The sequence below is a fragment of the Phocoena phocoena genome, chromosome 8 (assembly GCF_963924675.1).
Source record: "Phocoena phocoena chromosome 8, mPhoPho1.1, whole genome shotgun sequence".
NCBI classification, from domain to species: Eukaryota; Metazoa; Chordata; class Mammalia; order Artiodactyla; family Phocoenidae; genus Phocoena; species Phocoena phocoena.
The window spans coordinates 8,874,296-8,887,795 of record NC_089226.1 but is presented as its reverse complement, the minus strand read 5'-3'; the positions used below and the strand labels follow the sequence as shown (position 1 = coordinate 8,887,795).

The following is a 13,500-nucleotide window of genomic DNA, read 5'->3' as shown; positions in this document are numbered from 1 at the left end:
CACCATGGAGGGCTAGGGATTTCGAAAAGGATGCTAACAGAGGATGAGCAAACCAAACAGAACAGGTTGGACAAGACACGTATCCAAAAATCTGGGTCTGGAACTGGCAACATAGCTATCAAGGCTACATCAATCCTCACACACACACTCACACACACACACACACACACACACACACCCCTACATACCTATTCCTGACAATATGGTAGACAGCCTACAGTGCTTGTCAGAATTCCAACTTGGGAACATTTCCCTTAAGCCCCTCTAGGCTGGCTACTGCCCTTGTCCAGTTTTATTTGTGTCGAGTCAGGCCAATATCCACACTTAGATGTGTGTTAACATGAGTATACTTTTGCTGTTAATACTTAGGAGTTATGAATTATTAACACATCAATGACTTTGAACAACTTTTTAGATTCTTTCAAATGCTTCAGTAGAATTCATCCTATCTCGGTTTTCCACATGGGGAAAACTGAACCTCTGAGAAGAGAATGAACTTTCCTAAAGATCACAGGCATCTGTCGACTTTCCCTATCTGATTATTTGGGAGTCACTTCTCTTCGACTTAAAGCATGGCTGACTCCAGGGTGTTTATTTATCATGCGAACTTGATTTTTAACATGACCTTTAATCCAGTCATTCTACCGGAAGGACAGGACTGTCAGTGTTCTCACATGTTTGGCCCCTCTGTCTCCAGGGTCCTTGTAAGACAGGGACCCCGGTGAAGCAAGAAGTGGGGTGAGGGCTGACCATTCCCACTCTGTAGGCCTCCAGGTCGGATCTCTTATGACAAAGGAAAGGGTGTTCCTACATATGCAAAGAAGAGATTCTGGAATATTTTCTAAATTTAGAAACAAGAAATACATATAGATACATACTGACTCTGTTTTAACGCCTAGGGCTTCCATGCCCTGACGAATCAGAGAAGAGTTGATATCTCAGCCAATTCCCTCGGAGCTACATAGTTCCAAATGAAAACTAAAGAAGTCAAAACTTCAAAGGGAATCACTGACCCTGCTTTCTGATTCGTGCTATCTTTCAGGAGGTTAGTTTGACCAAGAATTTCATTGTTTTTGTTTGAAGCCTCTATTGTATAGTTCTAACCCACCCAAAACACTTTCGACTCATTGGTGGATGAAATAAATCTCTAACTACTAAACCTAAGCAGGTTTATTAGAACACCAGAGCAGGGCTCAGGAGACTATTAACCACATTGGATATTAAATTATCTTTTTCCTTTACCTCATCATAATTTTACAGTTGAAATAGCTTGATAGGTGTCTCTAAAACAAAGTGTGTAATTTAATTCAAATTTTTATTTTAAGTTGTAAAGCTTTAGATACGCGGAATGCCTAGAAACCACTGTGTTACGATTTCTCGTCCCAGATTCTTCCCACCACACTTTCCCCAAATCATATTTTATCTCCAAGGAATTATTCAACCTTAGGTCATTTAGCTGAGGCAGTCAATGAGGCAGGCAAGTCAGAAAAATCAGGATAAGACTAATAATCTCATGTGACGGTAATTAACATTGAGTGGCCTCTGCTAATGTGCTATGAAAGAGTAAGAACCTGCTTGCTGGGCCTCTGTCCTTAATGAGGCAGAGGGGTGGTTTGGACAGGGGAGAAATGATTTGTGGGAAGCAAAAGGAATTTTCCAAGCACAGCCTGGGTGAGGTGAGAAATTAGCTTATTGGCAAGTCCTTAGCCCTGCTTCATCAAGATTGAGCTCGGGAGGTCCCAAAGATGAGGACCCACGCAGTCAACTAGAGTTAAGTGACAAGCCCAAGGTCACACAGTGAGTTAGTGAGAGTATGAAAATCGCAATTCATCGTGTTTCTAGTCCATTGCCTGGTGCAATGAAGTAGATAACAGTAAAAGCTACTCTGTATAATAAAGCCCCAGAGCCATTCTTTTTTGACCTTGAGGAGTTGAGCAAACTATAAAAGGCTCAGAATCTAAAAGAATCAATTTGAAACTTAAGATTGAATTGAAACACGTAGCCCACAGTTATAGTACTGGTCACCAGAGTGAAATGTTCTCGTGATCATGCCTTCAGGCTAGCATTAATTAAAAAGAAAAGAAGGAAGTGGCGTGGGCCTAGAAGTACATTAAGTGCACCTACGAGGCTAGCTATTATTGCTTATCCAGGTCATTCGATATTCAATATTCACTCCAAAAATATTATTTGATCACTTACTACACACCATGTGCTGAATCAGACAGTGGAGAGATAATAATGAATAAGACAGACAGATATACAACCCTTGTATTCACAGAGATACAGTCTCAGTAGTCATCAAATAAGGAACTGTCTGCCCAATACAATCAGGTTCAATCCTGTGGGACAAACCTCTTCCCCCACTTACTCATGGGCAACTCTTCCCACCCAAGTCCATAAAAAGAGAAACCAAAAGTACAGTTGCTCCAAACTTCCACTGCCAACAACTTGACATTTCTTGTGTGATCCCTAAAGAACAGTTGATGCATATTTTATCCCTATGGGGAATTTATGCCTATTTTTACTAAATGCCCCAAACACCTTTCTTTAATTTATATGACAAATCACTCCCTTCTTCTCTTTTCTAGTCCCTCCTTGAACAGCACTTTTCTCAAATTCCTTTTCTTGACTTCTGTTAAGACCCTGCAAGGTGGCTAGTAAGTGACACAGGGAATCTGCATACTCAAAAGCCACTTCACCTGGTTATCACCTTTATTGTGTCCAGAGTAATTCCCTGTTCTCTTGGTTCAATGTGTATGCTTTCTTATTTGGACATATCTTAACATTTGTAGATAATTTTTCCAGTCCTAAGGGGTTATAAACAATTTGGAGATTTTCACAATCCTGGTGTTTTGTAAAGCAAATTGTTCCAACGACATATATTCCTCTGTCACAGTTAACTAAATTTTTTTCTGGTCCTTATTTCTAATATCTGGGTGGGTTACCATGGATATAAAGAAAGTTGAAGATAGACAGACCCCCAAATGTACCATGCTCCTGAAATTCAATTTTGCATCTAGAAAAACCCACTTCCTAAAAATCCTTCATTCCTTTGTGGTTTCAACTTAAGAAAGCTCTATGAGTAACTGTAAAGGGACATAACTGAACAATGTCAGCAGTTACCAGGGCGCTGCCTCACAGAGAAAAATATAAGTAATATGCCATGAACCCAAGGACAGAAACTCGTTCTACGTCAAGAAGCCCCAGATTCCAGGGCTCTAATCTGAGGCAAGAGAGGGCAATTAAGACAGCTTACTCCTCATCCTGCAGGGTCTCCTCCTCCTCTTGGATCTGGAACTGGTTCTTCACGGGAGCTAGGTTCTCGGTCTTGGCGTTGTAGTTCCGAAAGCAGACGTTGAGCTTCTCATCAAATTCATTCACCAGGTCCTCCATGGACTTGAAGCTGATTATTTCAGAAGAAAAATTCTCAAGCTCAGAGAGGGAGGGGTCCTCTAGATGGTGGGGAGATGAGCCGTAGAAACACCGTGGCTTCTCTTCTGGGTCCTCCGAGCAGCAGGGCCGAAGGTCCTCAAATTCTTCATCCAAACTCACCAGTGGGGCCTCCATTCTTGTACAGCAATAGGACAACTGCAATGCTCAGGAGCCGTTTATCTAGAAGAATTAAACAGGGTGATGTGAGTTTGGACTGGACTTTTGTGCCAACTCTGCTAAGGAACCATAATCACTTATTCCATAACTCTCATCCCTCTAAAAACAAAAGTTCCGCTTTACTGGTCCATCGCTCCCTTACTTCCTCGCTATTATACCCTTAAGGAGTTCAAATATCATTGTTAGTGTGAATAATGCTAACCCAATTAGCATACATTTTGGAGGCACACCTGCTTCCAATTCCCTGCTCCAAGAAACAAAGCCTAACGGTTAAGCATGCAGCCTCTGGACCAGACTGCCTAGGTTTGCATCATGCTCTGCCCCTTACCAGCTGTGACCTTAGCAGTAACTTAACTTCTCTGTGCTCCCTTTTATTCTTCTCAGGACAGAAATAATAACAGGACCTATCTCAAAGGACTGTCCTCAGGGTTAAGGGAGTAAACACTGGTAAGTGCTTAGAACAGTGCCTGGCAGATAATAAACGTCTATGTTGTTCAGTTTATGTTCTCTATTATTATTTTATTATTATTATTTCTATTACAATAGGTCCACAACCCTAACCATGTGCTCTCAAAACTGGAAGTTTGGGCTTCCCTGGTGGCACAGTGGTTAGGAATCCATCTGCCAATGCAGGGGACGTGGGTTCGAGCCCTAGTCCGGCAAGATCCTACATGCCGCGGAGGAGCTGGGCCCGTGTGCCACAGCTGCTGAGACTGCGCTCTAGAGCCCGCGAGCCACAACTACTGAGCCCCCGCGCCACAACTACTGAGGCCCCCGCGCCTAGAGCCCGTGCTCCGCAACAGGAAGCCACCGCAATGAGAAGCCCGCACACCATGATGAGGAGCGGTCCCCGCTCGCCGCAACTAGAGAAAGCCTGCGCACAGCAACGAAGACCCAACACAGCCAGAGATAAATAAATAAAATAAAGTAATTAAAAAACAAAAAAACACCTGGAAGTTTTTCGTAACTTATTTGGTGGTAAAACCTGCCCTGACCTAAACACGTTTGGCAACTAAACCTGATCTACATGAATATAGAGCTGTTCATGGTTTTAATTTATCCCATTTAGTGTGTTTTGCTGCAGAAATTTTAATTTTTTTAAACTATAGAGATTGATACCCCAGGCCCCGGGGGATGATATGCAGAATATGCGCTCTATTATCGCCTTCCAAAATCTGAGATAATCTAAATTCTGAAACATGCCTGGCCCCAAGGGTTTTGGATAGGGCTTCATGGACCTGGATATTATTACTCTCATCAATAAATGATAGACTAATTGAACACTAATACAGACTTTCAAACAAGCACCTGAGCTTTTCCCAGACACACAGCATATGTCTGAAACTAGAAGAATGGATTAAATGACCTAGTACCCTGTAAGAGATAAGACCCAGAGACTCATGTGCTCCAAAGCCCAGACTCCACAACCACCTTGGGCACTACACCCTGGAAGGCTGTACACTCACCTCCCTTCATTTCCCAACAGCTCCGGGTCCTCTACATACACTGCCTTTCGCTGTGATTTAACCATCTGTGCGTACATCCAAGCCCTTCCCCAATTTTAATTTAAATTCCTCGAGGGCAGAGACGTCCTCTGGATACCCTCCATGGTTTCTAGCACACACTGCCTGCAGCGAGGCAATCAATCAATGTGTGCTCACTGACAAATGATCTTCTGTCCCCCTCACACAGTTTTCATTTTCCGTTGCAGGCAGCACAAGCGTTATTGTCTATCATACCCTTCTCCACCTACTCAGCTTCCTTCCCTGGAACACGGCAAGGCAACCAAACTTTTCCCTCCTATCTAGGTGATGACTGATCCAGATAGATGCTTAAATGGAACCACTACCTCAAGAGGACCAGCAAAACAGACAGACAGCAAAAACCACGGCTTCTGCCCCAGGACTGCCATTCTCCACCTCTACCTACAAAACTAAAACTCTAAATAAGCGAGGCAGAGGGTACGCCAGGTGAGGACCCGGACAGTTCTTACTGGGATTTTACTGGGATTAAGTCAGTTACCACCACATCTCATCAAAACATATTCTGAGTATTTACAGTTTGCAAAGGCAACATAACAGGACCTTGGAATACAAAAAGATATAAAAGCAGTATTATGACAGCTTGGAAAGAACACAGGCTCAGGAGCCAACAGACCTGCCAAAGGCTGGCTGAGTGACAAGCACTGTGGGTCCTGATTTCCTCGTTTGTTAAAATGAAGGTGTCGGTATAGAGTTAATGCCTCTGAAAGTTCATTTTAATAACATATTAACTTAATACTTTTAATTGATATATTTTAATAGTATAGTTTATTTAATCTAATATATACAAAATATTGCCATTGCAAAATGTAATCCATATTTTTAAATATTAATTTAAAAAGAGACATTTTACATTCTTTTTTTATACTAAGTCTTTGAAATGTGTATTTTACATTCACAGTATGTCTCCATGTGGATCAGCCACATTTCAAGTGTCCAATATCCACGTATGGCTAGTGGCTACCATATTGGACAATCCAGCTATTAAGCAATATACACACAACTAATTACCAGCTAGAGGTTCTTCACCTATGGTCGACAGACCCCCAAGGGCTCGTTGAATATAACCATGTTTTATTTTATGCACTTAAAAGCATATTCAGAGAAGGATCCCAAAGGTTTCTCGACATTGGTAAAGTGGCTCATAGCACAGAAAAGATTAGGAACCTCCGAGTGCCAAAAAAGCGAGTTTAGAAAAGATCACTGAGTGCAACTGAGAGTAAGGAAGGTTTTACAGACAAGGGATTTGTATGGAGAGAGGAAGGACTCTGATGGTTAATGCCGGGCCCCAGGGTCCAATCCTGTTCCTATTACTTCCTAGCTATGAGACTTTGGGCAAATTATAAGCCTCTCTGACTCAGCTTCCTCATCCCTAAAATGGTGTTTAAATAGCACTTATATTGGAGGTTATTTGGTGGAGTAAATGAGATAATCTTGGAAGTACTAAGCACGACGTGTGGAATGCATGAAGTATCCAGTAAATGTCGATAATATCAGGAAAGCGAGGCTAACTTAGTTACGTGGAAATGAGGGGCGAGAGTGCTTCAAGGAAAAGAAAAACTATCCTTGCCATGATACTCCATGTGTGATGCTTCACAATGCGTATCAAATGAGAGGACTATTGCTGAATGAATGTTACCATCTTTTTTACTAAGGCACCCCTGCTATTTTCAATTCATGTGGTCAAAGCTACTCAGATCGCTGGTTCCATTTCAGAGAGACATGAAAGCTAACCAGCTGGTATGCCAGATATCACGCTTCCTTTAAATCTGTACTCTTCCTGGAGGGGACAAGGGAGCTGGTGTGAGAAGGTGATATCAAGGAGGGTGCTGATTTGAAACAGCACGATCTATAACATTAACCAGTAACAGGAGGGCTAGCCAAGTGGAACCTAGGGCTGCGATTGAGTTTTGAGCGTTGGCAACAAAGATTATCCTGAAAGCACCTATCCTCAGCCCAGGCTCTAGAGAAAATAGATTCACCTAGAAGATTATAAAAGAAGAAATGGATATCACAGCTCTACAGTTCAGAAATGTGATCATTTGAACGATGTGCAATATCGCCTGGTTTCTTTTCATCAACTCACTCACTACCCAGGGGCCAAGAAGCTCCGCGTGAACGGCCAGGTGGGGAGGAAACTAAAACTGAGAGCCTGCATTGAAAATCAAAGTCACCTGACTCCCAAACTGAGCCCAGAATTTGTAGAAAGAGCCCAGGCTGTGGCACAGGAGGTGAGAGCCAGGCATCTGACTGGCCCCACCAAGGCCTCAAGGAGGGGTCTCTGGGTTAGAGCTGGCAGTCCTTCTTAAAGGGTTCCCCTTCTCTCCTTCCTTTGCTCTTCTCTCTTGGTGGGGTAACTTTGCCCCCCGAATGAGATGTCCTACCCTTGCATCCTGGCAAGCTTGCCCCTGTCTTCAGTCACAGCTCATTTCAGAAGCTTCTTTCCCTTAAAAGCTAGGGATAATTCAATTGAGAGCTTATCCTCTTTCTCTGTACTTCCAAAATCAATTTGAAAAAAAAAAAAAAAATACATGAAGAATGGCAGAAAGAAGGAACCATAGGAGGGTGGTCTTGTCTCTTTCTCTTTATCACAGAACAGGAGTGCAGGACTATAGTTTGCTTATGTCCTATAATCTATTCCATTTATTTTGGTTCCCAATAGATGCTGTCATTTGGAAAAGAAAAGACGGCTCAGAACTTAACAGAGACCCAGTAGGAAACACGCGGTTAGCCTCCCGTGTAGCACAATGATGCATAGTAACTGCAGCTCGGGGCTGCAGCACCGTTTCCCAGGGCCTGCTTTGCTGAGCGGAGCACCATGCCTCCCCCTGCTGGGCCTCTGCACCTCCACACAGGCCCCATTCCATCTCCCCTTCTTCCCACTACTTGCCCCACAGACCAGTTGATTCTATGCCCCGCCCCCATAGCATCCCTAAAGCTGCCCTCCACTGACCCACCTTCGGTTTCCCACTGCTCAGCAAAGCCCAGCCAGGGTACGTGCTCCTGCCAAGCTGCACGTTGTGACGGAAAGAGAGGATTTCACCGCATAGAAGTCAGCACCCCCTTTGCGGTTCCGCTTCCCCCTTCCCCCTCCTCCTGCTGCTCCGTTCACCCTCATCTCACATCCCCCTCCCCCAGTCTGTTGGGGTAAAGAAAGGCTCCTCCAAGCGGCACAAAGCCTGGAGATCCAAGAAAGCCGGGGGCATCCCGCGCAGGCCGCACGCGGCCCTTTCAGCCAAACAAGACCGGGACATGGGAGCGGAGGGGGTCGGGAGGTGTCGCGGCGAGTAGGGCAGGAATAGGGAAGAGAGAAGAAGAGAGAGCTGTGATGTACCCCCTGGGGGCTCCGTCAGATGCGCTCCCAGCCCCAGAGGCCCTGGGCCCACAGGAGGGCAGCGTGCCCCACCACCATCACACCCGTCCTTTCTCCGACCTGTTCGCGGTAAAACAATCGCTCCGCCAGCGTCTGCGGCAGCTACCAGCGGTTCTGACACTGCAGGAATGCACGGTCCCTGGGGAGAGGAGGCTCGGCGTCCCAAGGAGGGGCACGGGCGGGGTGCGGGGTCAGGTTCTTAGAGGCATAGATGATTCTGGGGCGTCGAGAGAGCCGGACCAGATAACGGTCCTGAGAGGAGGTACCGACCCACGGCTCCAGCACCATCGGGCTGCGTTCCCTGCCTCCCCCAGTCCCCAAACCGCGCCGCCTCTCGACACACACACACACACACACACACACACACACGCCTGGCTGGGGGGCCGCGGCTCCGATGATGCTTGAAGTGCCCATCATCCGGTATCTCCCGGCACCGGGCGCTGCGCCCCGCTGCTCTCCCGTGAAGGGCTGGGCAGGAGGGCGACGGCCTCCGGGTTCTCCCTTTCCGATTCCGGGATGGGACCGTCCTGGGTGAGGAGCTTCGGCGCCTCCAGACCTGCCGGCCGGAGCATCCCAAGTCGCGGGGCCTCCTTCCCCACCCCCGTCCACCCCCACCCACGGCAGTGGGTCGGTCTGGATTAAGGTCGCCCCCCGCGACTGCACCTGTGCGGGTCCTGGAGGAGGAAGGCGGATCGCGGGGCTCAGCTGGACACCCCCATCCACTGGCCGCGGGGAGCGGCCGGAGCGCAGCTCAGCGACAGCGGCAGCCGCGAGCTAGCGAGCGCTCCCCTCGCAGCTCCGCCGGCGCCCGGCTCCGCTCCCTCCTCCCCGCCCCGGCCCCCCTCCTACCCCACCCCCACCTCCACCTCCCCCGCGCTCGTGCCCGGGCTCCGGGGGCCGCGCCCGCGCCGGGCACCCGCCCAACGGGCACGCGCAGGACCCGGACGTCATCTTCTCATTAACATTCCTAGCCCTACTTGGTGCATGTGGCCTGCCTTTATTAATATTTATGAATTACTATTTCTCCCCCCTTTAGCATTGGTCTTTCTGCTTCCCTCATGAATATTCAGAAGCTCAAGATGTGCGCTTGCAATAACTCCCAGTGTGGATTTCTCACAGGGAGGGCCTGACACTGTAGCTTCTCCATGAAAGCAAAGGCGGGTGGCCGAGTGGATGGGCAGGCGGTTGCCCGCAGACACACTCAAAGACCTCCCTGGACTTTCTGGCCTCCCCCTTCTATTCTGCTGGGGGCTGGGGTGAGCAAGTGAAAAGATGCCTGCCACGCTGAACCGGGTTCAGACCTCGAGTCAAAAGTAATAAACGCTTTTACCTCCCAAAGACGCAGGGTGGGGTTGGCTTCAGGCCGAGAAAGCTGCGAACGTTTCCACTATCCATCTACAGAACTTTTTCATGGATCCCAAACCGAAACTCTGTACCAGTTAAACATTAACTCCCCATTCCTTCTTCTCTGCAGACCCTGGTAACCACCATTTTACTTTCCATCTCAATGAATTTGACTATTCTCAGTATCTCTTGTAAGTGGAATCACACAGTATTTGTCCTTTTGTGTTTGGCTTATTTTACTTAGCGTAATGCTTTCAGGGTTCATCCATGTTGCAGCGTGTGGCAGAATCCCATTTCCATTTCTATTTTAAGGCTGAGAGATATTCTGTTGTATGTATATAACAAATTCTCTCTATCCATTCTTCCTTCTGTGGACATTTCGGTTTTTTCTACCTTTTGGCTATTGTGAATAATGATGCTGTGAATGCAGAGGTATGAATTCCAGGCAACATTTTTAAAAAAGCATTCTATGGCGTGTGCTAGAAGCTGGAGGGGGGGGGATTGGGGGGGGGCGGGGAGGGTATTAAACTCTGCCTTCAATAGGTGCAGAGTTTATTGCATTGATTTCCAAACTGTGCTACTTGGAAACTGTAGGGGGTTGAATAGTGTCTCCACCCAAGTGTATATCCACCCAGAACCTCAGAATGTGACTCTTTTTGGAAGCAGGATCTTTGCAGATGTAGTTAGTCAAGAAGCAGCCATACTGGATTAGGGTGGTCCTAAATCCAATAACTGATGTCCCCATAAGTAGAGAGGACACAGAGCAACAGGAAAGAAGCTACATGATGAAGGAGGCAGAGACTGGAGTGACACAAATACAAACCAAGAGACACAACTACAAACCAAGAGACACCAAAGATTGCCTGGAACCACCAGAACCCAGAAGAGGAAAGGAAGAATTCTTCCCTAGAGCCTGCAGGGGGAGCATGGCCCTGCTGACATCTTGATTTTGGACTTCTAGTCTCCAGACCCATGAAACTATAAATTTCTCTTGTTTTAATCCATCCAATTTGTGGTTATTTATTACAGCAGCCATAGGAAACTAATATAGATTTTGGTAGTGAAACCGAGCAGGACCCTGTGGGGCTCCTGGGCACAGAAACCTTTCCATGTCCCCCATTTCTTGTTTGTAGGGAATAGACTCCAGCCTCCGTGACCTTCCCTGAGTTCCAAAGGGCAGATTCAAACAGTTGCTAATCAGGGAAGGGAGGGGATGCAGAGATAAGGGAGGAACAGCCGAGAAACAATAGTGCAGCCTTGGGACAGGTCCTGGTTCCATCTCAAGGGATACACATAACTATATCTTTAAGCTCTTTAAAGAACTAAAAACCCCCAAGAAATGGAAGATGTCAGCATTCTTCATTCCAGAGAAGACCACCTGAGGCCAGATTAAAGGAACCAAAGAAACTCATCAAGAGATTACCTGAGACCAGATTAAAGGAGTGCAGGCCCTGCACACACCCTGATCTTATGGGCAACCCCACACTTGAACCACTGCTATAAAACTCCTCAGCAAATCCTCCTGGGTTGAGACACACAGTTTTTCAGGGCAGGAGCTCGCTGTGTCCCTCTTTGCCTGGCAAAGCAACAAAGCTATTCTTTTCTTCTTCACCCAAAACTCTGTCTCTGGGATTTGATTTGGCATTGGTGCACAGTAGTGGGGTGCTGCTGTAACACATTTTTCTTTTTTTAAAAAAAGGAGGGAGTGTTTTATTTTTTTATTTATATAAATTTATTTATTTTTGGCTGCACTGGGTCTTTGTTGCTTCACGTGGGCTTTCTCTAGTTGCGGCGAGCAGGAGCTACTCTTCGTTGCGGTGCGCGGGCTTCTCATTGCAGTGTCTTCTCTTGTTGTGGAGCACAGGCTCTAGGTGCGTGGGCTTCACTAGTTGTGGCACGCAGGCTCAGTAGTTGTGGTGCACAAGCTTAGTTGCTCCGCGGCATGTGGGATCTTCCCAGACCAGGGCTCGAACATGTGTCCCTGTATTGGCAGGCGGATTCTTAACCACTGCACCACCAGGGAAGTCCTATAACAAATACTTTAAAATGTGGAAATGGCTTTGGAATTGGGAAAGAGATCGAGACTTGAAGAATTTTGAGGCACATGACAGAAAAAGCCTAGGTTGTCTTGAAGACATTGTTGGTAGAAATATGGGTTAAAGGTGATTCTGGCAAAGGCTCAGAAAAAAAGAAGAGTTATCAAGAAAGCTTCTATCACCATAGAACATATACATATTGTCATGAACAGAATGTTGTTAGAAATATGGCTCTTAAGGGCTTCCTGGTGGTGCAGTGGTTGAGAGTCCGCCTGCCAATGCAGGGGACACGGGTTCGTGCCCCAGTTCGGGAGTATCCCACATGCCGCGGAGCGGCTGGGCCCGTGAGCCATGGCCACTGGGCCTGCACGTCCGGAGCCTGTGCTCCGCAGCAGGAGAGGCCACAACAGTGAGAGACCTGCGTACCCACCCCCACCCCCAAAAAAAGAAAGAAAGAAATATGGCTCTTAAAGGTGCTTCTTGTAATTATGGTCTCAGATGGAAATGAGGAACCTCATTCATGAGGTTGCCTAAAGGTCACACCCCCTAATACCATCACATTGGGCATTAGGTGTTCAACACGTGAATTTGGGGAGGACACAAACATTCAGACCATAGCAACCCCAAACTTCAGAATGTGACCTTATTTGGAAATGGGGTCTTTGCAGAAATAATTAGCTAAGAGGAGATCATAGTGAATTAAGGTGGGCCTGAAATCCAATGATTTGGTGTCATTGCTAAGGCAGTCTTAAGAAACAAATCCAGAACCCTAGAAGAATTAAATAATTCAACATTCAACATATATTAATACGTTCTGTGTGCAATCCATGTAAAGCTTTGGCATAGGACCTAGCGTATGGAAGTGCTTGATAAGGGCTGCTTGTGTGTCGTTGTTAGGAGTTTCAAGAATCTTCCATAGAACTGAGAGGTAGAGCTATTCCCACCTCCCCACTTCTCCAATAGGAGTAAGTCCAATTTTATTTTATACGTGTTAAGAGTTCCTAGAGCTTTAAAAGTTTCTAAATAAATGACACTCCCAGTGGACAAAGGTGTTTTAAAGAAGATATAAAGTGTTTTAAACAAAGCTCTATGATTGTTATGTGATATTGGGGACTAGAGCAGGGGGTTTGCCCAAAAGGTCACCTAACTTAGACCAGGGATCCTCAAGCCTGGCACTGTTGTATTTTGGGCTAGGGGATTGCCATTGGGGGCTGTCCTGTATGCCGTAGGCTTCCCTGGCCACTAGATGCCAGTAGCAACCCCCGAGTTGTAACAACCAAAAATGTCTCCAGACGACCTGTAGGGCTGAAAAAAATCGCAAAATCGCCCCAGCTGAGAACCACTACCTTAGATGTAAATCTTTAAGGAGTGAGTGAACATTCTGCTAGGATGGGGCTGCATTTCCTACAGAGGGAATTAGCAGGACTAAAGCTTGGATATGTGAAAAGTCACACACATGCCTTTCCAGTAAAAAAAATTAAGACTGGGTTATAAGGTACAAACCACTGGTTGTTGGCAGTACAATCACTCCTAGAATTACACTGATAACATGGCTTATTTTAGTTCCTGAACTGAACTTACCTACTTGATAGAATCA

At 46.3% G+C, this 13,500-nt stretch overlaps 1 protein-coding gene across 2 annotated transcripts in view; it reads right to left on the bottom strand.

Moving 5' to 3' along the window:
- FEZ1 (fasciculation and elongation protein zeta 1) overlaps positions 1–9,365 on the bottom strand; it is a 40,597-nt gene extending 31,232 nt beyond the window's left edge. Inside the window, exons 1-2 of one of the 2 annotated variants that reach the window (XM_065881965.1) lie at positions 9,187–9,365; positions 3,257–3,612 (exon numbers count right to left, since the gene is read on the bottom strand). In XM_065881965.1, coding sequence (XP_065738037.1) covers positions 3,257–3,567 — 311 coding nt within the window. In that variant the 5' untranslated portion in view covers positions 3,568–3,612; positions 9,187–9,365. The remainder of the gene's footprint in view (positions 1–3,256; positions 3,613–9,186) is intronic. The other variant, XM_065881967.1, reaches the window with a different exon arrangement.
- Between the last annotated feature and the right edge of the window lie 4,135 nt (positions 9,366–13,500).